Below are 27677 nucleotides of genomic sequence, written 5' to 3'. Positions count from 1 at the left end.
TCTGAAACACTGTGGAAACGCCAGTGTAGACGAGGATCGTTTTCATTTTAAAATGCCGTTTTAAAACAAAAACGCACTAGTGTAAACGGGGCCTGTACACAGTTCCTTCATCAACTGTGACTTTGAGAATCCAAAAATTCTACTTAATTTTTTCTTTGGGTTGAAGTATCAGTTTCCTTTCCCTCAGTAATGTGTTTTGATATCTTTTTCACATTAAAGTCCACACTGAATCATTTAAAAATAAAATATGACAGGGACGTACTAGCAGCTGTAACTGTAGAAAGCAATGTGATAATGCCTAACAGAGGGTTTGAAGAACGGATGGGAGAGGAATCACTGGTTTAAAACATCAAAATTGATTGAAATCTAATGGACGGGTATTTTAGCAGGAACTGAATTTGCAGAGATGGAAGTGGGTGTGAAAAAACCCAGAAGGAAATGTGGATTGTGTCCTCTGTCCCATTAAAAAAAGCTTTTCAATAATAAAAAAAAAAAAAGATTTTCATTGTGGTTTTTAAAATGACTTGAGCAAGCAAAACAAACCATGGCTAAATGCATAGGCTATTTTCAATAAACAAGTGTACAAAAAGCAGTAAAAATTAACTTTTTTTTAAAACCATGAATAATTTAGAAGGTCTCCATTTATTATCCATTAAAAACAAACATCCCTTGACTTGTTCAGATATGACAGGAAGTTCACAAAAAATGAGCTGAGTTGGCTTTTTTCCTCATTCCTAGACTGACAGACACATGCGGAGTGGCAGCTCTTCCCTGAACACCAGTACTTAAGAACTCTTACATTACACATTAATCTAATCCTAGCAATTTCCCTGGGCTTTTAACAAGAGTGGGGAGACAGGAGGGCAAAGAATAAATGTGAGAAGTTCGGTGGTATAAGGACCATAACAAGAAATTAAATCAATTTTTAACTCTGATCTCCATCTTCTTCTGTTTGAAAGTCAAGTTCTGACAAATATTAGTATTATGTCATACTCTACAACTTCAGTTTCCTCTGTAAGAGGGAAATGGGATGAATTACGCTAGACATGTCTGAAAGATGAGAACTGCAAAGCTATCATATTTCTCAATGTTACTAATATGATTTTATATCATTTGTTCACCTACAAACGGACAGCAGGGGGCCTTAGCAATGTTTATTAAGACAGGATTGGGATCTAATTCTATGTTGTGTAACCCTTAAAAGGAATAGGCTAATCCTATTCATACAGATTCCATCAGAATGACTAAGCTAGACATACAGTAGTTTGTGTTCGAAACTGGTTTATATATGGAAGAACAGTTTATAGTAAGTAGTTTTTTCCTTTGCCAGTAATGAACCACTGAAATGTGGCTTTACTGTAGATTACTATCATAACAGGGGATTATCTTTAGCCTTTTATCTGCTGTTGAGAGGGAACTGTCTGCCATGTGATAAAGACGTGCTGTCCTTTCACCATGCACTCCTGTGTAAATATTTAAAACCAATTTGTTGGAAAGACCCAGTGAGAATATACCCAACCCCTTTGCACATTTAGGAGAAGGTAAGTCCCATAACCAATTTTTGAAAAATTACTTTTATTATTCATTAGGCCTACACAGTTTGAGTAGGCTATAACTCCGGCGTTTTTCTGTCAGCAGGCTTTGGTGCGCAAATAATGGCTGCATAGTTGGTTTGTGGTGCACTTCAAAACTCTTTACCATTTCAGATGTTCTTCTGGTTATCAGTGTTCTCCAAGGAACCACAGGTTCCCGATCAGCGCTCGCCTGAGGAATTGGTAACTAAGATGCTGATGTTAGAGTTGGGATTTTTGGTGAAGCGCACAGAGCGCCTCCGTCAGGAGAGGGCGACGGAGAACCGCAGGCGCAGCTCCTGTGTGGATTACAGCTGGCTGGCTGCTGCTCCGCACAAATCCTCCTATGAGATTCCACCTGGCGAGATACTGGAGCTTCAGGACCTGTGTGCCAAGATCCGTCCCTCCCAATGTGGTCCCCTCATTCTCAGGTAGACCTACGTATTTACTGAACAAATAGAGGCTTTTTACTGAACAATGCTAAAACTAAGACAGAAAAGTTTGTGAATTATACAATGATTTTAAGGGGCGTCGAAATTTTTAAAGTCGGTAACGGAAACTGCGATAGTTTTTTCAGCCCTCCCTATTGTGTTGATATCCGTTTTTTCGAACAAGAACAAATGTAGGGCGGGACTTTTGATTTGTCTGTCGGAAATTGATTAAATCGTTTTGATTTGCTATTGCTGTGATCACATGAAAGTGGTTGCCGCCCACACGCCAGTAAACACGTCATCAGAGAAGAGAAGAGTCGTTACAGGAGGGGAAGTTATTTTGATGAAAGTTAATAAGTAGGGTAGACCAGGTACAGTTGGTACAGGGGTACAGTTGAAACACCTTAAATAACTTGCGTACGCAACAAGTCTGATATATTTGCTTCGCACATGCGTATTAGTGCCCTCTTCGATCGTGGGGAATTTGAAGTATATGAGCTTCTCCAGTCCGAAGATATCGGCGAAAGTTTTTTTTTGTAAGGTAATTTTTTCACTTCACCATGTCCCTTTCACATTGAATAGCTTCTCATCCTTACATGACTGTTAAAATTAACTTACATTTTCGTAAATTTTAATCTGTGCTCTAAACACTGACATACTGCATGACTTTCTGTCATGCAAGGTCATCGTAAAATCTAGAGAAATGTTTGAGGTGGTCAGCGGGGTACAGTTGAGACACAGAGTATCAAATGTACCCGCACCATAGAATCCTATTGCGGCACATGCAGTTTAGTTGCACGATGTAATATCACAAATGAATAGATTTCATGTTTTATTATTGCTGTTTGCAATTGTTCAATGTTTTTTTTTACTGTTACTCAACTTTTCAACTGTTAATATTAAACTGATGAACTGAAATTAAATATTGTATCGCTGTTTGCCATTACAGTTCAATATACAGTTCAAAAAGTGTACCAACTGTCCCCCAGTCTACCCTAATAAATGAATAAAAAATATTGATGTAGACCTACATATGCATTTTCAATAAAATAAATACTATAATGTTCCATAAAAAATAAGAATTGTCCATTTTGATTTCATGGTGACTTTAAAGAACGTATTTTAGCACAAGTAAAATTTGAAATAGCTAAAGAACACCAAGGATTCTAAATGCTAGAAAAATTTAAAATAGTAATATGAAATAGGCTAATAAAATAAAATCACAATGGCTTTCAGCAAAATATTTATTGTTACTGTTTAATTAATGTCTGATTTTGCCCAGGGCACAAAATAAATCAGAACCGCCACTGATCTGGGCACAGTGTTATTTTAATGGATGTATGATGTCAGTATTACAGCAGGACATGTTATCCTAAGTTTGATAGCCAGGAAGTGTCCAAACACTTTTTTCTAAAATTTGAACAGTATGGCCTGATTTCACAGACAGGGCTTAGATTAAGCCAGGATTATGCACTGTAAAAAAAAAAAAAAAAAAAAATCCCAGTAAAATTTACGGTAAAAAAACGGCAGCTGTGGTTGCCAGAACTTTATCGTAAAAAATACGGTAGCAACGTAAAAAAAAAAATCTGTTAAATTTACGGTAAAATAGCCTATTTCATTAACTGATATAATGTTAATTTCCCAACCTAATGAAGTACTAATATCTGTTTTGTACCTTTATAATACACTGACAGTCACCAAACACAGTGGTGATAAGAGTCACATGATTAATCAAAGTTCATCACAAGCAGATTTTCTACAAGCTGAGGAGGACAATACTAACATATAGAAGGTGCACACAGTGTCATTCACACACACACTAAACACCATCATGATAACACACATGACATTTTAAAAATACAATAAACATTAATTTAACAACATTAGATGTAACATAAAACCCTAATGTACATAACTGATTAGAAAAAAATGAGAAAAACTAAGAAGAAACAGTTATTTCAACGAAAATATATCAAATGTTAAGTGTCACGCAGGGAATTGTGGGAATGTCAATTTACGTTTTTTCACTGTAAATTTTTACAATGAATTGTTATTTTTCACTTCCAAAAACTGTGAATTTAACGGTATTTTACCGTAAAATTACATTAAATGTACCGTTAGATCTATTACAGTTATTCACCGTATATAGTACGGAAACTTAGTGTAAACCAATTAACAGTTTTTCACCGCAGCATTTTTACAGTCTTTTACTGTTAAAATCACAGTCATTTTTTACAATGTGCCTTAGTTTAATTAGGACATCTAAGTAGCTTTTATAAATATGCTTTAGAATAAAAAAAACATTACTGGTGGGTTGATAGCCAGGAAGTGTCCTAATACTTTTTTCTAAAATTTGAAAAGTATGGCCTGGTTTCACAGACAGGGCTTAGATTAAGCCAGGATTATGCCTTAGTTTAATTAGGACATCTAAGTAGCTTTTATAAATGTGCTTTAGAATAAAAAAACATTACTGGTGTCCATCTTGAGACAGATTGACATAAAGATATGCCAGTGCAAGTTGCTTTCATTTAAAACAACTTAACATTTTAGTCTAGGACTTTAAGCCTTGTCTGTGAAACTGGGGTATATCTATTGTTTTATATGCCTATTGTATAATTTTAAACCAGACCAACTTTATTGTAAAATCTCTTCTAAACAAGTTTTAAGAGATATACAACATGTGTATTGCATATTGAGAAGACTGAACTCAAATCAAACCACTTATCAACTCGGACCTATCTTTTAGATTTAATGTGCTTTTATGTTTTGTTTAGGCTGAGGAAAGTGATGACAGAGGTAGAGCCAGATGTGACTGAGGTGTCTCGAATGTTCCGTTCTGTTCTATGCAACTACCTGGACGAGGTGGAGGAGAGGACAGCCAGGGAGAGAGCACCGAAGGCTCGGGCCAAGCGCAGTAAGAGCTTGTCTGTCATCAACCTGCGCAAACGGTTCCGCATCAACCCGCTTTGGAGCAGGGTCTCAGCGGGGCGGGATGAGGAGGACCTATCGGAGGAGGATGAGGATTATGAAGAGGATGAAGACAATATTCAAAGGAACAGGAGGATCAGGAGCATGCCTGATATCAGTGTAGTGGAAGAAAGAGCGCCGACCTGAACAGGCTGTGTTTGGAATAGAAAACTCTTCATGATACTGGAAACTAGCTGTTTTTTTTTCACTTTACAGATTATTTGATAGCATTCTGGTTCCCCAGTTAAGCTTTACTGGCATTATGCCACTTTTTTCTTATTCAAGCATTTTAAGGCACGGTCTTGCTGATTCATTATGGAACTTTTGTAGACTTCTCTTCCATTAAATGTGGCAGATTTTCTATTTAAATATAAATTGTCATAGCTGAATTTTGCAGAGCCATTACTCTTCAGTGTCTTCAGTGTCACATGATTCTTCAGGAAACATTGTAATATGCTGATTTATTTTAATATCATCAATGCTGAAAACAGTTGTGCTGCTAAATATTTTTGTGGATAAAAGGTTTACTGGCATTATGTCACTTTCTTTCTTATTTCAAGCATTTTACAGCATGATCTTGCTGATTCACCTTTTGTTTGCTTCCCTTCTATTAAATGTGGCATAATTATCAAATGCAAGTATTAAACATAATAGTTTTAAAAATGCCACTTTTGTTATCTATTTAAAACAGCTAAATTTATTAGTAATCTCATGAATTTTAAATAAGTTACGCACCATGTACTGTATGTTACTGCAGAAGAATAAAAACGGCAAACACATTACGACAAAGCATACATTTCTATTTCCATTTTTTAAAATCTTTACAGTATGCGTTTCACAAATTGTGGGGTGGGACTTTCCCCCAATCTCAATGTCCAGTTAAACACAATTGGATGTATTCTACAGAAAACAATATTTACGTTGAGATCTGGAAAGCTGCATTTTCATGGATCCCCTGAAACCGTACACAGTGAAATTTCAACAAGCAGAACATTAATGTACAAACAAGAATGTGAAAGATGATTAAAACATCCACTGAAATGAAAAAAAAATATTCATTCCTGTTTGAATTATGTTCAAATTTCATGTTAAAGCATTTCTCTGCTTTGACTAAAATTTGGATAAGGCCACTAGCTTCAAATACTGATCTCTTACTTGCTGAACCAGATGTATTTAGGACAGTGGAAATTGATCCCAAAATCAAAAATACAAAGAATACACGTAAAAACCTCTAGGCAGTGTCACCATAAAAGTGTAGAAGCATTACCACCATTTGAGATGGCTTGCTGGTTTACGGCAGCAGTCAGAATATAAGAGAGATTCTGTTACAAACTCCTGTATAAAGTCCTCTCTAAAAGGATATTTAGACAAAAGAGAGAAAAAAAACGCAAATGCATAAAGTCTTAGAAGTAGTGATGTCTGTAGGTGCATAACATGATTAATGCCAATCACACTGATCAAGAATATGTTAAAACAGTGGTTCCTTATCCATGTCATGATTGCTGGCTTTACTCATGGATATATCTCTGTAATCTGTGTGTTCATCATTTCCAAGAGTTCTTTACAGATACCAAACAGACTGAATTTGAAATGTACAAACATAGGTATAAATTAAACATTCTTTTTAAATTGACTACAAACTGACAACTGCTCTGCCTATACTGGATTTGCATCTTATAAATTCACCAATTTTGGGAAAGAGATCACTAAAAGAAACATCAGCAGCCAGTGAGCATAGAAAGAGCAGAGAAAAGACAGAAAGAGAAAGAGACAACAGGCCCTTTCACTATTCAAACACTGAGAATCCCCTGATTCCTCAAAGCTGCTCCTCTTTAGAGTGGACATCAGGTCATGAAAACCACAAAAACAATGAAAAAGATGATGAGGATTAGGAAGATCTTGATGAGCAGCCAGCGGTTGTTGGACACAGACTGGAAATATTTGAGTATCTCTGTGTGCGCAAGGTCCACATTCAGCTGAGTGTCCTCTACATTAGCATCAATTCTGTCAGGGAAGAGAGAAGTTCAATGGGAAAAAAAAATCAGTTTTTAAATACAGTGTGAATACACTACCGTTCAAAGGTTTGGGGTCGGTAAGATTTTAAACTTATGTCTCTCTTTAATCTACATGCTCTCAAAGGCTGCATTTATTTGTTCAAAAAGAAATAGAAATCTTTTGTAACATTATAAAAGTCTTTGAATTTTAATCCTGGAGATCCAGGCTGCTGACTTGTTGCTTTGCTGTCCTATCAGACAATGAGTTTGAAACTGATTTTGGACAGACTTATGAGGCAGAGCAACATCTACAGCAGAACAGAGAGAGCTTTGGTGATAACGAAGCTAATATTTAATTTCTACAATAGTAATTTCTTACTAGAAATGACATCAAAAGTAGAAAACATTGGTCAAAAAAAATATATATTTATACAAACTGACCAACAACTGCAACTTTCAGATGCCATATTTATATTTAAGCTCAACTGTCACAGAATGGAGAGATTTTACGAATGGCAGTGAAGCGACGCAACTGACGCTGGTAAGTCATGTGACAGTAACATCATGGCGGATGTAGTATGTCCGAATTTTATTCATAATACCCATATTCATTCTATATAGAACATACTTTTTTAACAGTCATGAAGTAAATTCAAATGTAGTACCTACTCAAGACAGTATGCGATTTCAGAAGCAACGAGTGGGTATCCAGGAGCAGGGTTCAAGACCTCTGCTTTAATGTATCCTTTCTGAATAAAAGTGTTAAATTCTTTCACAAAAAAAAAATACTGCCCCTAAACTTTTAAAGGTGCCCTAGAATCAAAAATTGAATTTACCTTGGCATAGTTGAATAACAAGAGTTCAGTACATGGAAATGACATACAGTGAGTCTCAAACACCATTGTTTCCTCCTTCTTGTGTAAATCTCATTTGTTTAAAAGACCTCCGAAGAACAGGCGAATCTCAACATAACACCGGCTGTTACGTAACAGTCGGGATCATTAATATGTATGACCCCAATATTTGCATATATCAGCTCATGTTCAAGGCATTACACAAGGGCAGCCAGTATTAACGTCTGGATCTGTGCACAGCTGAATCATCAGACTAGGTAAGCAAGCATGGACAACAGCGAAAAATGGCAGATGGAGCAATAATAACTGACATGATCCATGATTACATGATATTTTTAGTGATATTTGTAAATTGTCTTTCTAAATGTTTCGTTAGCATGTTGCTAATGTACTGTTAAATGTGGTTAAAGTTACCATCGTTTCTTAGTGTATTCACTGAGTTATTTTCATTTTTAAACACTTGCAGTCTGTATAATGCATAAACACAACTTCATTCTTTATAAATCTCTCCAACAGTGTGTAATGTTTGCTTTAGCCACAAAGCAAAGCCTCAAACTCATTCAGAATCAAATGTAAATATCCAAATAAATACGATACTCACATGATCTGATAAGCTGCATGACGAACACTTTGTAAAGATCCATTTTGAGAGTTATATTAGCTGTGTGAACTTTGTAAATGCACTGTATTATAGTCAAGAGCTCGGGGGGGGCAGGGAGCGCGCGATTTAAAGGGGCCGCAGCCTGAATCAGTGCATAGTTAATGATGCCCCAAAATAGGCAGTTAAAAAAATTTATTAAAAAAATTCTATGGGGTATTTTGAGCTGAAACTTCACAGACACATTCAGGGGACACCTTAGACTTATATTACATCTTGTAAAAAATGGTTCTAGGGCACCTTTAAATGGTAGTGTATGTCAGAAGATTTATAACTGGAGATGTTGGCATATTTAAAGCAACCTGAACCATTACATCAATTGAGATTTATTTTTTTTTTACTGGAACTGTGGGCCAACTGTTACTGTGGAAGTAAAAAAAGCCGATTACAATGGCAGAGAGCTTTTCATTATGGTCACAGACCATGATGACCAGACCACAAATGGAAGAAAATGGGAAAAACACACTTGCTTATTGATTAAACACTGAAACTGTGGAATAGAAAAAGGCTTGTGCCTGAATTCGACCTACATTTCTGGATATAGGTCAGTGTTATTTTATTATTATTATTTACTATTATAGTATTTATTACTATTTAAAATGAGGTTTTATTTGTATATTTTCTGTTTTAATATCAGTAATTTTGTTAGTGCTTTTGTCATTTTTAATAGTTTGTTTTTTTTATTTTATTTAAATTTAGCTTCAATTTATGTTTATTTCATTTTAAGTTTATTTTAACTTTACTTCAATTTCCTAAAATTATTTGTAAGTTTTTGTTACCAATAACTGGTGGTATAGGTGAAAATATTGAGCAGAAAATCCATCTTAATGGACCTCGTCATGATGAAGAATCTATCAATTAAGATCCTTTCATACATAAAAAGACAAACTGTTTTTTCCTCACCTCTGTACGGTCTCTTCCTGTTCTTTCACCATGTGAGCCAGCTGCTGAAATATGGAGCCAAGCTCCACAATGGTGGACTCTATATTCTGCATAGTGTCTGCACGGTTCTGAATGTATGAATCCTAAACAGACACATGTCAACAAAATGAATGAGTTTACCTGCAGCTGTACCATTACATCACACCCGATGAACAAACAATACCCGTTCATTGATTAACTGCATCTGCTGACTGGAGTTGAGGTCCATATCTATAGATATATCAGTCTTCTTGGTGTCGTCCTGCATAAGAACTGAATTGTCTGTTAAAAGAGAAGAAATAGGGAAAAATAACTACATGAATGTGTAAAGGTGGACGTTGTCTTTGCTTTTTCATGAGTGGAGATTCTCTTACTGAAGCCGTTGGCATGGAAAGCGGATGAGGAGGCAGGAGTCTGTGAAAACTGCTCTTGTCTACTTCTCTGCTGCTTCAAGTTCTAAACAGAGAGAAAAAAAACAGCCCAAATCTCAGAAAAACGATCCACAATTTAGCATGCAGCATCCCACACCAAAAAGTAAATCAATTACCTCTGTTCTGACCTCCAGTACTGATTTGAAGTCACTTGACATCGATGCCAGTTTGGACTAGAAACAGAAAACAGTGTTTCATTCCAGGCGAAAGTCCACCAGTCATCTTTACTTTGTGATTGAGCTGTAAGGCCAGAGGTTAATACCTGTAATGAGACTACAATGGTGTTGGAATGTGTCTGAAGATGTCTGCCATTCTGTCCACTCCGTGATCGAACGAGTTCCTGCAGGCCAGCTATCTGCTTATTCAGACTGTTGATGTCCTGAATAAACAAAGACAGTTACAGTATAAAATGGACAGACAGAATAATGTGTTCTTGGCAAAGGGGAAGTAAGAATCACCCTAACCTGTTTCACAATGTAAGTGAGTTCATCGATTTCAGTTGCTTTGTCATCAAAAAGGGACTTTCTTTTGGCCACTGCAGGTGTAAACGGATTGAGTTACACATCAAACACAGCCCACAGTGGTACATGTGTGAGATGGCGAGGGATACAAGATACTTACGAATTGTGAGCTTCTCCAACTTGGCAAAAGTGTTGCTGAGGTCTCTTCCAATTCGCCTGTTAATAAGATGTGGTCAATATCTGTCATAAGGCCAAGTCGAAATAACACAGACCATTAAAGCTTAAGTAGGTCTGAATAAATTATAGGTCAAATGCAGCGTCTCGGTGCCAATACTAAACACAGTTGCAGGAAAAAGACTGTAAAGCCTCTGGATTTTCCAGGAAATTGGTCATAATATTGGATCTGATCTTTAACAACAATGAACAAGCAACAGACTCAAGTATGTGAAGCTCCAAAAGCTAACTGCCATCAGAAGTGTGCTAACAAGGAATCCAATCAGTGTTGGTCAGAGCCAAGAATCATACACAAGTTTTGAGTTTGACTTTTGGGTCAATTACATGATGCTCATTTATTTATTTAGTCCAGATTTATTGATTTATTGACAAATACATTAAAAAGCAACTCATAACAATATTTTGAATAAAGTCCAAACTATCAGTGTAATACAACTCCAGATATCATAAAGTCAGAAAAAATTTAATTCTTGAAAAGAAAACATTACACTGTAAAAAATGACCGTGATTTTAACAGTAAAAGACTGTAAAAATGCTGCGGTGAAAAACTGTCAATTGGTTTACAGAAAGTTTCCGTACTATATACGGTGAATAACTGTAATAGATCTAACGGTACATTTAATGTAATTTTACGGTAAAATACCGTTAAATTCACAGTTTTTGGAAGTGAAAAATAACAATTAATTGTAAAATTTACAGTGAGAAAATGTAAATTGATATCCCCACAATTCCCCGCGTGACACTTCACATTTGATATATTTTCGTTGAAATAACTCTGTTTCTTCTTAGTTTTTCTCATTTTTTTCTAATCAGTTATGTACATTAGGGTTTTATGTTACATCTAATGTTGTTAAATTAATGTTTATTGCATTTTTAAAATTTCATGCATGTGACCATGATGGTGTTTAGTGTGTGTGTGAATGACACTGTGTGCACCTTCTATATGTTAGTGTTGTCCTTCTCAGCTTATGGAAAATCTGCTTGTGATGAACTTTGATTAATCATGTGACTCTCATCACCACTGTGTTTGGTGACTGTCAGTGTATTATAAAGGTACAAAACAGATATTAGTACTTCATTAGGTTGGTAAATTAACATTATATCAGTTAATGAAATACATTATTTTACCGTAAATTTAACAGATTTTTTTTTACGTTGCTACTGTATTTTTTTCGGTAAAGTTCTGGCAACCACAGCTGCCGTTTTTTTACCGTAAATTTTACTGGGATTTTTTTTTTACAGTGTAGTTTGTTATAATCTTTTACTATTACTTCTTAGACAAAATATGTACACTACCTTGCAAATGCAAAGAACAGCATTTATTTGAAATAGAAATTGTTACTGTCACTTTACTTGCTAAATAAAATGCTTAACTTCTTACTGACCCCAAACTTAAAAATCTTACTAACCTAAACATTTGAATAGTAGTGTATATATTCATGTAAAAAAAAAAAAACATACATACATACATATATACATATATATATATATATATATATATATATATATATATATATATATACATATATATGTTAACATTCAAAATTAAACTTTAAAAATGTAATGATATTCAGGAGTAATTAATGATATTTGTAAAAATTTTATTCACAAATCACATATCAATCTTGAAATCATATGTGTTATTAATTTAAGCAAACTGTGTATGTGTATTGTCAGTGTTGGGTGTAATTAATTACTAAGTAATCTAATTACTGTAATTTAATTACTTTTCCCTTGAAAAAGTAGAGTACAAGATTAATTTTTCTGTAATTTAATTACTTTTGATGTAATTGCAATAAAGCTGCAGTCTGTAAGTTTTGAAATCACGGCTGAAATCACGTGACTTTGGCGCTCCGAACAGCTGATTCGATACACTGATTCATTATGCTCCGAATCTTCCTGAAGCAGTGTTTTGAAATCAGCCATCACTTAAGTCGTTATTTTGTTTTTTTTGGCGCACCAAAAATATTCTCGTTGCTTTATAATATTAATATTGAACCACTGTACTCACATGAACTGATTTAAATATGTTTTTAGTACCTTTATGGATCTTGGGAGAGGAAGTGTCATTGCTCCCTATGGAGGCCTCACTAAGCCATCGGATTTCATCAAAAATATCTTAATTTGTGTTCCGAAGATTAACGAAGGTCTTACAGGTGTGGAACGGCATGAAGGGTGAGTAATTAATGACAGAATTTTCATTTTTGGGTGAACTAACCCTTTAAGTTTAGGTATTGGGTAGGATTAAAGGATGTAGAATATGGTCATGCAGAATAAGGAATTAATATGTGCTTTATTAGTACTTATAAAAGACAATATTCTAATAATATGCATGCTAATAAGCAACAGGTTAATAGTGAGAATTGGACCCTAAACTAAAACATTACCAATTTTTTTACTCACTTAGCAAAGAGTGTGAATTCACTCCGCTGCCTGACTGCACTGTTGACAGCTCTGACAGGCTGTGCTCCATTCTGGAAGAGAACAAAAGAAAATCCATCAACAATTCTTTGGTATTTTTCTACTCACAATACAACACACTCCACTAAAAGGAGACTTCACTGTTGAGCCTATCAGCCTCTCGCAAGTTACCGGACAGTATGAATCAATAGTTTACAGCACCTGTCTCCCCTGCAGGGACTTGCACACAGACTGAAACTCGCCGGTACGGTCTCGGCAGGACATGCTCAATGTGTCCACGATGGGAGCGATGGGTGCTGGGACAGCCAGGGGGGTTTCCAGCTGCTGGACCAGCTGGGACTGGGTCAGAGATGGCCCAGTGTACACCCCGTCCTGGCTGCTTCTAGGACCGTGACGGCGACGTGCGTTCATCAAGGCACCAACTCATCACCTTAAGAGGGGGAAAGAGAAATCAATCAAAGTTAGACTGTGTTAACAGCAAAACTAACCTTCTTCTGCCAAAAGATTCTGATGCAGATACTTGTTTAATTATTTAAATGATGCATTGGTGGTTGTCTCACAACCTAGATAGTGTCTAGACAGCTGGGAATGTCTACGATATAAACAATTCTTTCAATTATTATGTTGAAAACAGTTGCACTACATAATATTTTTGTGGAGAATACTTTTTTTGATGAAAACTCGAAAGACAAGCATTTATTTGCAAAATAGAAATCTTTTGTAATATTATCAATATCTTTAAGGTCACTTTTGACTAATTTAGATGCTCTCTTAAATACAGCTGTCTACCTATACAGCATATCTAGAGACTTTAGCTGCTCCATTGTTGTGATTGTCCTGCGTAATCTGCGTAATGTCACCGTTATAAAAACAGAAGAATACGCAAGTGTGACAGTATCTCATTATTTTGCAATAATTTTCATACTCTTTTACTGACAACCAACTCTAGCTAGCTGCTAAGCTAAGTATGTAGCAGGATGTTTGATTATAGCTGCTTTCATTGGTCAAACAGTGAAATACTTCACACGCATCTGAATAAACGAGCAGCGCTGAAGTGAGTACTGAGAGGGAGATGACAACATGTGAACTGAAAGATATAAGGATTCATTTCTCACCACTCTGCCTCTCTGATGGCTGAACTGTGCAGGCTGTGAATAATATCCGGGTCTTAACACAAATATTGACGTCACTGCCACGTACTCTTTAAAAGAGACTTATCACTTATCATGTTCAACACTAGGTGGTGCTGCGACACTATGTTTGAATCTCAGCAGATGTATTGGGTTGAAGTTATGCAGATAGATATACTGATCTCATTCTACTGTTATAAGATTAAAAGTCAAATTATGTAGCTAAAAACATAACTGAGTGAAAGTCGTCTGAGAAAGCAGAATATGTACCATGTTCAACATTCTTTCTTAATATGTTTTCACGTCATTGTGTGACTCTCCATTCTTCTTCTTTCTTCTATTAGGTTAAAGGGTTAGTTCACCCAAAAGTGGAAATTCTGTCATTTATTACTCACCCTCATGTCGTTCTACACCTGTAAGACCTTCGTTCATCTTTCGAACACAAATTAAGATATTGTTGATGAAATCCGATGGCTCAGTGAGGCCTCTATTGAGAGCAAAGCCATTCAAATGCTCAAGGTCCATAAAGCTACTAAAAACATATTTAAAGGTGCCCTCGAATGAAAAATTTAATTTATCTTGCCATAGTTGAATAACAAGAGTTCAGTACATGGAAATGACATACAGTGAGTCTCAAACTCCATTGTTTCCTCCTTCTTATATAAATCTCATTTGTTTAAAAGACCTCCGAAGAACAGGCGAATCTCAACATAACACCGACTGTTACGTAACAGTCGGGGTGTACGCCCCCAATATTTGCATATGCCAGCCCATGGTCCCAACATTATCATTATGAAAGGCATTAGACAAGGGCAAAACGTCTGGATCAACGTCTGAATCAACAGACTAGGTAAGCAAGCAAGAACAACAGCGAAAAATGGCAGATGGAGCAATAATAACTGACATGATCCATGATATCATGATATTTTTAGTGATATTTGTAAATTGTCTTTCTAAATGTTTCATTAGCATGTTGCTAATGTACTGTTAAATGTGGTTAAAGTTACCATCGTTTCTTACTGTATTCATGGAGACAAGAGCCGTCGCTATTTTCATTTTTAAACACTTGCAGTCTGTATAATTCATAAACACAATTTCATTCTTTATTAATCTCTCCAACAGTGTGTAATGTTTGCTTTAGCCACAGAGCACAGCCTCAAACTCATTCAGAATCAATGTAAACAATATAACAGTATACAATACTCACATAATCCGACGCATGCATGCCGCATGCATGACGAACACTTTGTAAAGATCCATTTTGAGGGTTATATTAGCTCTGTAAACTTTGTTACGGCACTGTTTAAGGCAAGCGCGAGCTCTGTGGGCGGAGAGCACAGGATTTAAAGGGGCCGCAGCATAAATCAATTATAATGATGCCCCAAAATAGGCAGTTAAAAAAATTTATAAAAAAAAATCTATGGGGTATTTTGAGCTGAAACTTCACAGACACATTCAGAGGACACCTTAGACTTATATTACATCTTTTAAAAACATAATCTAGGGCACCTTTAAATCAGTTCATGTGAGTTCAGTGGTTCTATCTTAATATTATAAAGCGATGAGAATATTTTTTGTGTGGCAAAAAAAAAAAAAAAAAAAGATTTTTCAACAATATATATATATATATATATATATATATATATATATATATATATATATATATATATATATATGGGCCGATTTCAAAACACTGCTTCATGAAGCTTTATGAATCAAATCAGTGATTTGGAGCACCAAAGTCACATGATTTCAGCAGTTTAGCTGTTTGATATGGGGAACCGAATCACTGATTCAAAACAAAAGATTCATAAAGCTCAGAAGCTTCATAAAGCAGTGTTTTGAAATCAGCCCATCACTAGATATTGTTGGAAAGTCGTTATTTTGTTTTTTTGGTACACAAAAAATATTCTCGTTGCTTTATAATATTAACCCTTTGATGCACAAGCTATGAAAACCCCTTCTAATGCACAACATGTTTGTTTATAAAGTAAGAAAGAAAAAAATGAAGATAATGATTTGTGAAAATCAAAAACAAGATATTTAAGGAATACCTGGAATAAATGAATGATAAAATACATTTCTTTTAAAGATTACGTGAAGAAACACTCAACCATGATTGAAATTACATAGGAAATGAGTACGGGTCATTTTTGACCCATGTGTGTAAAATTGATGTAGACATACAAAAACTGTGTTTGTTTATAAAAAAAGAAAGAAAAAATAAACATAATGATTTGTGAAAATCAAAAACAAGATATTTAAGGAATACCTGGAATAAATAAATGACAAAATACATTTCTTTTAAAGATTCAGTGAAGAAACACTCAGTCATGATTGAAATAACATAGGAAATGAATACGGGTCATTTTTGACCCATGTTGTGCATTAGAAGGGTAGTGATACAAAAATTAATTTTATTAAAAAAGTAAGAAAGAAAAAATGAAAATGAGGATTTGTGATGATCAAAAACAAGTTAATTGAGGAATACCTGGAATACTGAATGATGAAACTAATTTCTTGCAAAGATATTCATCTTTTGACCCATGTTGTGCATCAAAGGGTTAAGATAGAACCACTGAACTCACATGAACTTTTTCAAATATGTTTTTAGTACCTTTATGGACCTTGAGAGTTTGAATGGCTTTGGTCTCAATAGAGGCCTCACTGAGCTGTCGGATTTCATCAACAATATCTTCATTTGTGTTTGGAAGATGAATGAAGGTCTTACGGGTGTAGAACAACATGAGGGTGAGTAATTAATGACATAATTTTAATTTTTTGGGTGAACTAACCCTTTAATTCCTATCTTTTTAAATATTACTTACGTAATTACTTACTTTGGTTTGATAGTGGAATAGGAATTATTGTCTATTCTTGTTTCTTATACACTGAGTTTGCATACAAAATGAATGAAACTAAAACGTTTTTGAAAGTAAATATATTTTAGCTTTTATTCTTAAATAAAAAAACAAAACATAAGCAATGTTTGTACATAACCTTAAACATATAGGTTAAGTAATGTTGTCAATAATACTGTCAACTGTCCATAATCACTTAAATAATTGAATAAAATAATTCAGACATTTTAATACAATTTCATGACATCATGGCTATGACTATGAGCTGTTAATAAAATAAAATAAAATAATAAAATAAGATAAAATAAAATAAAATAAAATAAGCATCACAGATGGTCTCTGGGCCTGTTAAGAGGAAAAATAATAATTAATAAATTAATAATAATGATGACGATGATGATTATTATTATTATTATTTAAACACCATGAGAAGTTAACTTGGCCACATATTTTTATTTATTTTGCAAAGTTAATGATTAAGAGAGAAAATTATGCAGATATATGATTTTAAAGTTCTATGAAAGTTTAAGTTAAGCAAAAATGTCAATAATAGCTTGTGATGTCAAGTCATAAACTTGTGCATTACCTGCATTCACACTGACTGTGTTCAACAAATGGCAGCTCAATAATCACTGGACCATGCACATTCCTGGCATGCAGCTTTTTTTGGGAAAAAAGGGGGAGAGAAGGAACAGATATGATGAGGAGCGGAATCATTCCCTTATACAGTTACTGTGCTCGAAATCCCCCTATACCCTCCTTCACTATTCCCTACATTACCCCACTAATATAGTTCACTTGAAGGAGTGAATGAAAACGAGTGATTGAATTCAGACACTGAAAAATCTGAAGGACTGCTGCATTTACATCAAAGACTATAGAATAACACAAGAAGATGCGTCTCTCGCATTGTTTTGAATGGGAGAAAGTGCAACGCGCAATATGGCGGAATAAGTCCCGCCTTCTATAAGAGCCATTCGCCGACTGGTAAAGTCATCGATTTGTTAAATAACAAAATAACCTTATACAATTCATGCACTACATGGATGAGTACATAGTGTATAAGTGCATAGTGTATGTGTGTCGTTTGGGACGCAAAATCGAGTCACTGCAGCGGCCGTTAGAAGCTCCGGTTCCTATAGAAACAGTCAGACGCACGCCTCCGAAATGAGACACAAGAGACGTGAACTAATGCGCATGCGCATTAGCTTGATCCAGCCAGAAAAATACAGTTTTTGAATCGAGCGTTTAGAAACAAAATTTATGAGACAGTTGTTGTCAGATTTAATTGAAGATTTCAAATATGAAAATTAATTGAAAGCTTGGCAAACAGCTTTGGAGAACTTCATGTTTCCCCGATAGGCGTTTCAAAGATGGCCGCCGAGTGAAATGAACACTCCACTTTTTTTGAAAATAGGCTCATTTTCCAACTCCCCTACAGTTAAACAGTTGAGTTTTACCATTTTCGAATCCATTCAGCCGATCTCCGGTTCTGGCGGTTCCACTTTTAGCATAGCTTAGCATAGTTCATTGAATCTGATTAGACCGTTAGCATCTCTCTCAAAAATGACCAAAGAGTTTCAATATTTTTCCTATTTAAAACTTGACTCTTCTGTAGTTACATCGTTTACTAAGACCGACAGAAAATGAAAAGTTGTGATTTTCTAGACTGATATGGCTAGGAACTATACTCTCATTCCGGCATAATAATCAAGGAACTTTGCTGCCGTACCATGGGTGCAACAGGCGCAATGATACTGCGCACCGCCTGTGACCCCCTGCGTAATATCATTGCTATGCTAAGCTATGCTAAAAGTGGTACCGCCAGACCCGGAGATCGGCTGAATGGATTCGAAAACTGTAAAACTTAAATGTTTAACTCTAGGGGAGTTGGAAAATGAGCCTATTTTCAAAAAAGTTGAGTGTTCCTTTAAAGGTGCCATCAAATGGAAAATTGAATTTACCTCGGCATAGTTGAATAACAAGAGTTCAGTACATGGAAATGACATACAGTGAGTCTCAAACACCATTGTTTCCTCCTTATGTAAATCTCATTTGTTTAAAAGACCTCCGAAGAACAGGCGAATCTCAACATAACACGTTACGTAACAGTCGGGATCATTAATATGTACGCCCCCAATATTTGCATATGCTCATGATATCATGATCCATGATATCATGATATTTTTAGTGATATTTGTAAATTGTCTTTCTAAATGTTTCGTTAGCATGTTGCTAATGTATTGTTAAATGTGGTTAAAGTTACCATCGTTTCTTACTGTATTCACGGAGACAAGAGCCGTCGCTATTTTCATTTGTAAACACTTGCAGTCTGTATAATTCATAAACACAACTTCATTCTTTATAAATCTCTCCAACAGTGTGTAATGTTAGCTTTAGCCACAGAGCACAGCCTCAAATTCATTCAGAATCAAATGTAAACATCCAAATAAATACTATACTCACATGATCCGACGCATGCATGTAGTATGCATGACGAACACTTTGTAAAGATCCATTTTGAGGGTTATATTAGCTGTGTAAACTTTGTTTATGCTGTTTAAGGCAAGCGTGAGCTCCGGGGGCGGGGAGCGTGAGGGGCATTTAAAGGGGCTGCAGCCTGAATCGGTGCATAGTTAATGATGCCCCAAAATAGGCAGTTAAAAAAATTAATTTTAAAAAATCTATTCACAGACACATTCAGGGGACACCTTAGACTTATATTTCATCTTGTAAAAAAACTTTCGATGGCACCTTTAAAGGGACTTTGATTTACATATAGCTTGTGCTTGCTACTTAGCTACTAACGTTAATCATTAGAAACTTAACAAACTGGCAGCTCCAGTAGTAAGATGAAAATATTCATCATGGAAACTATATATAAACCTTAATTAAACAATTTAATAATCACTTATAAATGAATTTATACCTGTATGATATTACGCTGTAGCCACATTGGACCAGTGCGGTTTGGAACATGGATGGATGAAAGATTCAGCTGCAGGCGCCATCTTCTGGCGAGACGCGGGAATTCATTCGGCACGCGACTCTCACAGTGTTGCATAGGCCCTACATCAGTTGTATTACTCGTTATTGCGGTGCATCGCGGTATTGAATGAGTGCACTCAATATGGTTTCGGACACCCCTACAAATGGCTGTCCCCTATTTAAGGGTATATGGGGTATTTCGGACACAGATCATATGTTTCTGTTCGTACCTGCATCTTGGTGGTGTGATTCTTCACACTGACACATACCAAAGCCTCATCTGAGCAGCAGCCTCCACAGCGCTGCACAGGCACACATGAGGGCAAGACAGCTGCCATCATCTCAGGGAATTCATGCTTAACTTGAACTATAGTTTCCCGTGGCTTACAGATACTGCGGACATAGAGGTTCCCTGTCAAAAGTGAATAAATGAATGGAGAACACTATGAAAAGACATAATAGTATCTGTTGATGTAATATCAACATCTCTACATTTGAGTTCTCTAAGAAGCATTGTCAGTATCCAACTTGATTCGTACATACTGGTATGTACTACATAGTGAATAGTAAAACACACTCACTCACACACACACACACACACACACACACACAGAGAGAGAGAGAGATACCTTCAGCAGAGTTGTTGGGAGGATTCTGTAGGGATAGAGATACAACAATTTGGTTAATTGCTTGATTTATTTATTAGTGGTTTCTAATGATTGATTAATTCCAACAGTTTTTCCAGTGTTAACTTCTGGTACTCATTTTCATAATCACCAATAGGTGAGTCACTAAGTTTGGGGACAATCCGCACGTTCACATTTGAACGTTCAGTAACACTTTATTGTAACACTTTATTTTACAGTGACATTGTTACATATGTTACATGCAGCCAGGGACGTGCACAGACATTTTGGGCGGCAGGGGCTCAAGTGCAGTTTTCCCTCTGAAATGTTATAAATACATTATATATTATAACAAATGACTGCAGAGGGCGCCAAAAGCCTGCTGATTTTTGTTGTTACACAGCACAGCACGATCATAGCCAACCACCAGAATTAAAAATATATTACATTTTATATTTATTTTTAAAAAAAATTTTTTTGATAGAAATGCTACAGCCACTGTAATTTCTTCAACAAGAATATGTGGACATCAAACATGCAAAGACAGAGCGAGGGTTTAAACTTTTATTCATGTATTATCCTGTGTAAGTGTGGATTTAAGAATAGCATTATGTAATGCCGTATTATGATTTTTAAATCGTGCATCCTTAGAAAACTGTGTAATGCGGTTCATGAATGCTCCTCTTCTGATATTGACAGCCCTAAATATATCTTTACCATGGTTCAAAACGCAATACATAGCACATTAAAATTATTTAAATTATAATACGACATAAATTGCATTAGTATCAAATCAGGCAGATGTGTTGCTTGTGGTCAAACTATTAACGCGGCGTTAAACGTATAAATAATCTCACCCTTAAATAGTTTCACAAATCTCACATGTTTGTGAACATACATAGGCTACCTGAAAGAAATGCACGGGATTGATCCATCTAGGGCTTTTTTCTTTTTCGCTTCTCATCGACAGACAGCAGTTGTATTTTTCCGGGCATAGTTGTCACTTGTCACACGTTTTCAACCAGCAGCAAACAAGAGGTGGGGCGGGGCGCGCGCTCGTGCGGGAATGAATGTCGTGTCGCGGAGGGAGGGCTGCTGAACTCCACAAAGCCGGTAAATATATTTTTGACAGGGAAGCTGTGCTCATACAGGAATATATATTCATTTATTAAAAATAAAATAAAATAAATAAAAAAACACCCCAGAAAAAGGGCACTTTCTCTCGAGGAAAAAAAGGGTAGGGGCTCAAGCCCCCTTTTATGTCTATGTGTGCACGTGCCTGCATGCAGCTACTATAGTAATAACTATAAATTATGCCTAATTACATTTAACTAACCCTAAACCAAACCAAACCAAACCGAAACCTAATCCTAACCCTATAGTAAGTACATGTAGTTACTTAATATTACTCAGTACTTAAATGTATAATTACAGTGTAACAAAGACACCTTAAAATAAAGTGTAACTCACTTTATTTTAGCGTCCTTGTTACTTAAGCTACATGCACTTATTGTAGTAATAACAGTATGTTATGCAAATTTACATGCAACTAACCAACTTCAATTATACAGTAAGTACATGTATGCTGTTCATTAATATTACTCAGAAGTTAAATGTAGTTACACTGTAACAAGGACACCTTAAAATAAAGTGTAAACGTATGTTCTTTGTTAATAGGGTGTATATTGTCCATAAAAACAGAGATTGGCTGAAAAGTTGTTCTACAAAATAAGATCAGTGTGTCTACATCTCTCCTGCCTGATGTAATTAAACTGATAGGATGCCTGTAAGCACGTACTCCAGCATCCTACGTAAATCACCAAAACACTACGCTGTGTTTACAACTCCTACACATAACTATAGAAAGCAAGTCTCAGACACAGTGACTATAAAGTATTTAACGTAATTTCGTGAATTTATAAATTACGGGCATGTATTTATACCGTTTCACTGCCACTTATGTCACACACTAAACCTAAAACCTGAACTAAGAAAAATAAGAGGATAACAGAAAACTTTTAGCAAATTATTATAATTTACAGAGTGCAAATACACAAATGAAACAATATGTTCCTGTAGTAAATGTTTGCATTTTATCTTAAAAAAAGAAAAGAAAAAAAGTTTCGAATTGTTTAATTTTACCTGATCGTCCATTCCAGATGTCTGATGGTACAGGACGAGATAGAGCACATACAGAAAAACTCGCATTATTTTACTTGAATGTCTGAAGCCTCGCGAGAGAATTGTTGGACTGATGATAATTCAGATTACCCTCTTCGTTTAAATCCTATTTCCGACGGAACTGTTACTCACCATATGCTCATAAATGATATTGCAAAATATATTCTGGAGAATTGTCGTACCTTTTTTCAAATGATTAGCTGTGGGGCACTGTATTTCAGCAAAAAACACTAAAATGAAACTAAAATACAGGCATGTTTTTCAGAGTCAAGAATTAAAAAAAAGCTTAAACCCATAATTAGTTTTGCACTTTATTTTTCAAAAAACAGCAGCAAATGAGTGTGCACTAGGTGGAATGCAATGTATATCTGTGCATGTGACTGTTGTTCATGGAGTCAAGCGCTGTGTCTGAGTGCACTAATCGCTGACATAAGGTTAACAGTGCATTATTTTCTTTTAATATCACAAAGACTTATGTGTGAAGGTCCCTTTTGGTATTTCAAACCACGTCAAGCCGGTCTTAAGAGTATACACAAACACTGAATTAAAAAGACAAAAGAATTAGCGCTGACCCCCTTACACTTGATTACATAAAAAAATAAACAGTACATGACAATCTTAAAAATCAGTTCGGTTTTATCCACCAAATAGCAATGAATATGCTCATTTAATAAATGCTCAGAGTGCAAAGTTTGATTTTAGGAGATAAAATAAAATGATGCCCTTCAGTCTGAAGCTCTGTATTTCATCAGCTTTCCGAGAGACTTATGTCAACTACGAGTTAATGACAGAGGTATGTTCTGAGCAGTTCTGGGATGCGCTTTGAAACAATTAGGTACGTGCTCAGACCTGACCTCTATACACAATGCTGGTGTTCACTTTGAGTGGGACATTCAATGGATTCTAAACCCACGGTTAGTCTTAATCTCAGCGCTGATGCATAAAAAAAAGTTCAGGTCCTCCAACGGTCATGATTGATGTCCTGGCAGACCATCAAATGAAGTTCAGTCGTTCCCATTCCCCTCGTCAGAACAGCTTTATCATGCTCTCTCTTGACTTGCCAACTCCCACCCACTTCACTAAAAAGAGAAAACATTTTGTCATTTCTACACATGCCAGCAGGATATATTTCTTTGTTACTGCATATGTAAGTGGCTGTAACATTCTAAATTAATAAATGATATAGTATGTGTATTCTTACCTGGCACCTGCAGGAAAGTCTCGATAAAGTGAATGTAAGCCTGTGCCTGTGAGGGCAGCTCATCAAAACTGCGCACTCCCTCAGTGTTACAACACCAACCGGGGAACGTCTCGTAAGTCACTTGAACCTTTGTGAGGACGTCCATATTGGCTGAAATATATACAATAACCACTCCATTATCAGAAAAGATCTATGCTAATAAATGATAAATATTATGGTAATATTGTAATGTGTGTGAATATCATTTTATCATTGTGACAAACCTGAGAATGAGTTACAAAATAGCTAACTTACCAGGAAAACTGGGAAGAGGCTTTCCATCAACTGTGTAGGCTATGCCAATCTTTATTTCTGGCAATGTGTCAAGAATGTCCAACTTGGTCAGAGCAATGCTGAGAGAAAGAGAAGGAAAAGTGTTGTTAAATTAACTAAACAAGTTCAACGTGTGTAATAGCTACAACCAAAAAAAAAAAAATACAACTACTTCCCACTTGTTCAAAGTTTTGGGGTAAGATTATTTTTTAAAGAAATTAATACTTTTATTCAGCAAGGATGCATTCATTTCCATCAAAAGTGCCAGTAAAAACATTTGATTGATGTTACAGAAGATTTCTATTTCAAATAAATGCAGTTCTTTAGAACTTTATATTCATCAAAGAATCCTGGGGAAAAACTATCACAGCTCCCAAAAAATATTACGTAGCAAAAACTGTTTTCAACATTGCTAATAAGAAGAAATGTTTCTTCAGCAGCAAATCAATATATTCAAATGCTTTCTGAAGGATCATGTGACACTGAAGACTGGAATAATGATGCTAAAAATTCAGATGTGTCATCACAGGAATAAAATACATTTGAAAATATATTACGGCAGAAAACCACTATTTTAAATTATAATAATATTTCACCGTTTTTACTGTATTTTTGATCAAATACATTGAGCCTTGGTGAGCATAAGAGACTTTCAAAAATATTTATTACATGACTCTGTGGAATACTTGATTCTGATTGGTCAATCGCCCCTTAGGGCTGGGCGATAAAACGATAACGATATGTATCGCGATAGACACGTGATCGATATCAATAAAAAATGTGTTCGATAAAACGTTCGATATTTTTTATTCTTCGTCGGAAGAAAACAGAGGTTGCGAAGCAAGTTTGGTTGCATTAACAAAGGCACTCATTTTCTGGTAACCTAGCAACATAGGGAGTGACACGGTAACAGCCAATCATGAAACAGTATCAATTTTGGTTGCGCATATCGTTGTCTCGTGCTGGATTCCTCTTCAGTAACCGGTGACTGATAAGCATAAAATGAATGCTGCCGAAAAAGTGTTCATTGTGACTTTAGACTAGGGTGACCACCTGACTATTGATCTGTTGCAGGACAGTAGATGTGATTTTGTGGGACAATGCGGGACACATGAGACAGATAAATTTACAACTATTACACTATGTAAATACTGATTTACATTTGTTGGCAAACTTGGCATATGCGGCGATTAATGTTTCTGCCGGTGGGTGCCCACACTATAATGTTGCGCTTATGGCAACATTAAATCCTGGAGAGAAGACAATTCTAGATTCACGGCTGCACATGCAGGAGGACAAAAGTTTGAGCGTGCAGATGTGATATCTAGGGCTGCAACAAACCATTATTTTGATAATCGATTAATCTATCGATTATTAGAACGATTAATCGACTAATCATCGATTATTGCACTGATTAATCAGTAAGCTTTGTTCGATTATTCTACTTTAGCAATTAGTTAAAATATTGAGCTATACTGTACTTTAACTAGTAAATAAAACAAGAAGATCACTTCAGCTTTTAAAAGTGTATTTTTAATAATTTTCAAGCCAACTGAATAGACCAATATCCCCCAGGTTAAAAAAATATAATTAAGTGGGGGTTTTTTGAAAAATGAAACAACAACATACATACACATATTGTATATATATATATATATATATATATATATATATATATATATATATATATATACACACACACACACACACACACACACACAAACACACAAACTATCGAGTTTACGGTCATTGAATGGCTTTCCTGAGGTAAATGTTACATTTTGTGTGATATATTTGTTTGCAAGTTTTATTGACTTCTTTCTGCGGTTAAAACTCCGATTAAGTGATTACAATAGAGATGGATTCATTTCAGTAAGTTCAGTAAGTACTTTTTGATGTTCATTCATGTTTATTTCGCGCTGTAATAGAGAGGAATAGGTTCACATGCCGCTTGAACCGAGGTGTTACAGCGATCTGCCACACAACGTTAAACAGAGTCACCACCACAAGTATTGTTTGAATCCCGTAGTAATATTGACTGAATTTAAAAGCTTAGACTTAGTTTTATATCAAAAGTAACCTGATCTGTCGGTGCGTTGCCGTTGTCTGTGTCCTCTTTGCTCTGCGATGCATCTTTCACTGTGTGAGAAAATGAACGTGTGGCGTGAGAACAGTGAGTTTGAATGAGAGCTGGTGGCCCTGCATGACAGTATTCTGTAGTTATGCTAAACGTAATGTTTGTTATGTTAATCTCCCACATTTCACGGGTTCGACTTCGTTTGCACTATGCTCTCCAAAGCGCTGACTTCTTTTATTGGATTGGATCCGGGAGGGCTACATTACAGTATTGCGCTACAGCGCCCCACTGGTTACACCGCGTTATTGCAGGCCCTTCAAATAGGTCGTATGAGATCAAGAGACTATTCGACAACAAAAATATTTGTCGACAATTTTTTATTGTCGACGTTGTCGATAATGTCGACTAATCGTTTCAGCCCTAGTGATATCTGAGCGAGAGCGCGCGCGCGTCCAGTTTTGTGCAAGGGAATCCACCTGTGAGTGGAGAGATTGCTCGCGCATTTGATGCGCTCTCGACATTTTTTAATATAATAACACCATAGAACCCGCATTAAATGAAATATTAACGTGAGAAAAAAGTCGTGTCTGAATTTCGCAATTTTGTATTGGTTAAAACAAATGGAGAATATCTCGTTTTTCGACCATTTCCGTGTGTGGCGCTTGATCGCCGCCGTTCGTTGGAAATATTTAACATCAGGATGGATGATTACATGCTTTAAATCATTGATTTGGGCAGCTTTGAACAGCTCTTGAGGTTCTTATCCAGTATGGAAGATGAAATCCTTGCTGGTATAGTTGTGTTTACAGACTTTGATGAGGGATGCTCTTTGCGCTGTCCACTCAGTTGTCATCAGCGGGAAAACCTCTCTCTATGATTGCGCTGGTTGGTTATTTTCACAGCTAGAATATGACAGCTGCACAAATAGATTTTTAAATGCTCACAGTTTTTATTATATTTCTTACTGTGGTATTGTAATTTCAGGGATGAAAAAAAAATTAGACAAAAGAAATGTGGGATACTACTCCTAATTTCGGGACTGTCCCGTGGTCACCCTACTTTAGACTTATGTTTACATTTTAATTATTTGAGTTTTCCATGGTTGTTGACATTTCTGTCTTAATAACTGAGGGGATGTAATATATTTTTCTCCTGGTCCTTATTTTAAATGGGTCATAAAAATATCAGTAATTATCGATATCGACCGATATGAAACACTGATATCGTGATACAGTTTTCAGCCATATCACCCAGCCCTACGCCCCATCCAGCAATATGTTATTCCCTGATAACCACTAAAAATAGATAACACAGGCCCATCTGGATAACTGAAGTCTGCAGCGCTACACGCTTTGCTA

General features: G+C 35.8%; 4 protein-coding genes across 5 annotated transcripts in view; 1 reads left to right on the top strand and 3 right to left on the bottom strand.

Moving 5' to 3' along the window:
- Nucleotides 1–1419: 1419 nt before the first annotated feature.
- LOC125252196 (protein RD3) lies at nucleotides 1420–5708 on the top strand. Its single transcript, XM_048165319.1, has 3 exons — nucleotides 1420–1541; nucleotides 1707–2002; nucleotides 4777–5708. The coding sequence occupies exons 2-3, from the start codon at nucleotides 1707–1709 to the stop codon at nucleotides 5114–5116; spliced, it is 636 nt and encodes a 211-aa protein (XP_048021276.1). The 5' UTR covers nucleotides 1420–1541; the 3' UTR covers nucleotides 5117–5708.
- Nucleotides 5709–5748: 40 nt separating this feature from the next.
- stx5al (syntaxin 5A, like) lies at nucleotides 5749–14182 on the bottom strand. Its single transcript, XM_048165314.1, has 11 exons — nucleotides 14059–14182; nucleotides 13145–13373; nucleotides 12926–12996; nucleotides 10449–10504; nucleotides 10292–10362; nucleotides 10090–10206; nucleotides 9944–10000; nucleotides 9771–9852; nucleotides 9581–9678; nucleotides 9379–9500; nucleotides 5749–6973 (listed from the first exon to the last, which is right to left on the bottom strand). The coding sequence occupies exons 2-11, from the start codon at nucleotides 13352–13354 to the stop codon at nucleotides 6814–6816; spliced, it is 1044 nt and encodes a 347-aa protein (XP_048021271.1). The 5' UTR covers nucleotides 13355–13373; nucleotides 14059–14182; the 3' UTR covers nucleotides 5749–6813.
- A 2838-nt stretch (nucleotides 14183–17020) lies between these two features.
- On the bottom strand, nucleotides 17021–22892 carry LOC125252197 (snake venom vascular endothelial growth factor toxin VR-1'). 2 transcript variants are annotated; one of them, XM_048165320.1, is made up of 5 exons: nucleotides 22691–22892; nucleotides 20552–20576; nucleotides 20153–20334; nucleotides 17521–17594; nucleotides 17021–17279 (listed from the first exon to the last, which is right to left on the bottom strand). In XM_048165320.1, the coding sequence occupies exons 1-5, from the start codon at nucleotides 22754–22756 to the stop codon at nucleotides 17261–17263; spliced, it is 366 nt and encodes a 121-aa protein (XP_048021277.1). In that variant the 5' UTR covers nucleotides 22757–22892; the 3' UTR covers nucleotides 17021–17260. The 2 variants fall into 2 exon arrangements, with proteins under 2 accessions (XP_048021277.1, XP_048021278.1); XM_048165321.1 differs by lacking the exon at nucleotides 22691–22892 and adding an exon at nucleotides 21456–21564.
- Nucleotides 22893–23027: 135 nt separating this feature from the next.
- adssl (adenylosuccinate synthase, like) overlaps nucleotides 23028–27677 on the bottom strand; it is a 9356-nt gene continuing 4706 nt past the window's right edge. The window contains exons 11-13 of the mRNA XM_048165313.1: nucleotides 24225–24322; nucleotides 23931–24080; nucleotides 23028–23808 (exon numbers count right to left, since the gene is read on the bottom strand). Coding sequence (XP_048021270.1) covers nucleotides 23756–23808; nucleotides 23931–24080; nucleotides 24225–24322 — 301 coding nt within the window. The 3' untranslated portion in view covers nucleotides 23028–23755. The remainder of the gene's footprint in view (nucleotides 23809–23930; nucleotides 24081–24224; nucleotides 24323–27677) is intronic.

Source organism: Megalobrama amblycephala, linkage group LG18 (assembly GCF_018812025.1).
Source record: "Megalobrama amblycephala isolate DHTTF-2021 linkage group LG18, ASM1881202v1, whole genome shotgun sequence".
Taxonomy (NCBI): domain Eukaryota; kingdom Metazoa; phylum Chordata; class Actinopteri; order Cypriniformes; family Xenocyprididae; genus Megalobrama; species Megalobrama amblycephala.
Note: the sequence above shows the minus strand (reverse complement) of the source record. Positions and strands in the feature narration are given on the sequence as shown.

What these genes read in the sequence shown, in the direction of transcription:
- stx5al (XM_048165314.1), bottom strand. Translation starts at nt 13,354, where the DNA reads ATGAACGCACGTCGCCGTCACGGTCCTAGAAGCAGCCAGGACGGGGTG. An exon ending in GTTGGAGAAGCTCACAATTC is followed by an intron (nt 10,363 to 10,448) that starts GTAAGTATCTTG and finishes TTACACCTGCAG; the next exon opens with TGGCCAAAAGAAAGTCCCTT. An exon ending in TACTGGAGGTCAGAACAGAG is followed by an intron (nt 9,853 to 9,943) that starts GTAATTGATTTA and finishes CTCTCTGTTTAG; the next exon opens with AACTTGAAGCAGCAGAGAAG.
- LOC125252197 (XM_048165320.1), bottom strand. Translation starts at nt 22,756, where the DNA reads ATGCGAGTTTTTCTGTATGTGCTCTATCTCGTCCTGTACCATCAGACA. An exon ending in CATCTGGAATGGACGATCAG is followed by an intron (nt 20,577 to 22,690) that starts GTAAAATTAAAC and finishes CTATCCCTACAG; the next exon opens with AATCCTCCCAACAACTCTGC. An exon ending in TCCCAACAACTCTGCTGAAG is followed by an intron (nt 20,335 to 20,551) that starts GTATCTCTCTCT and finishes CACTTTTGACAG; the next exon opens with GGAACCTCTATGTCCGCAGT.
- LOC125252196 (XM_048165319.1), top strand. Translation starts at nt 1,707, where the DNA reads ATGTTCTTCTGGTTATCAGTGTTCTCCAAGGAACCACAGGTTCCCGAT. An exon ending in TGTGGTCCCCTCATTCTCAG is followed by an intron (nt 2,003 to 4,776) that starts GTAGACCTACGT and finishes TGTTTTGTTTAG; the next exon opens with GCTGAGGAAAGTGATGACAG.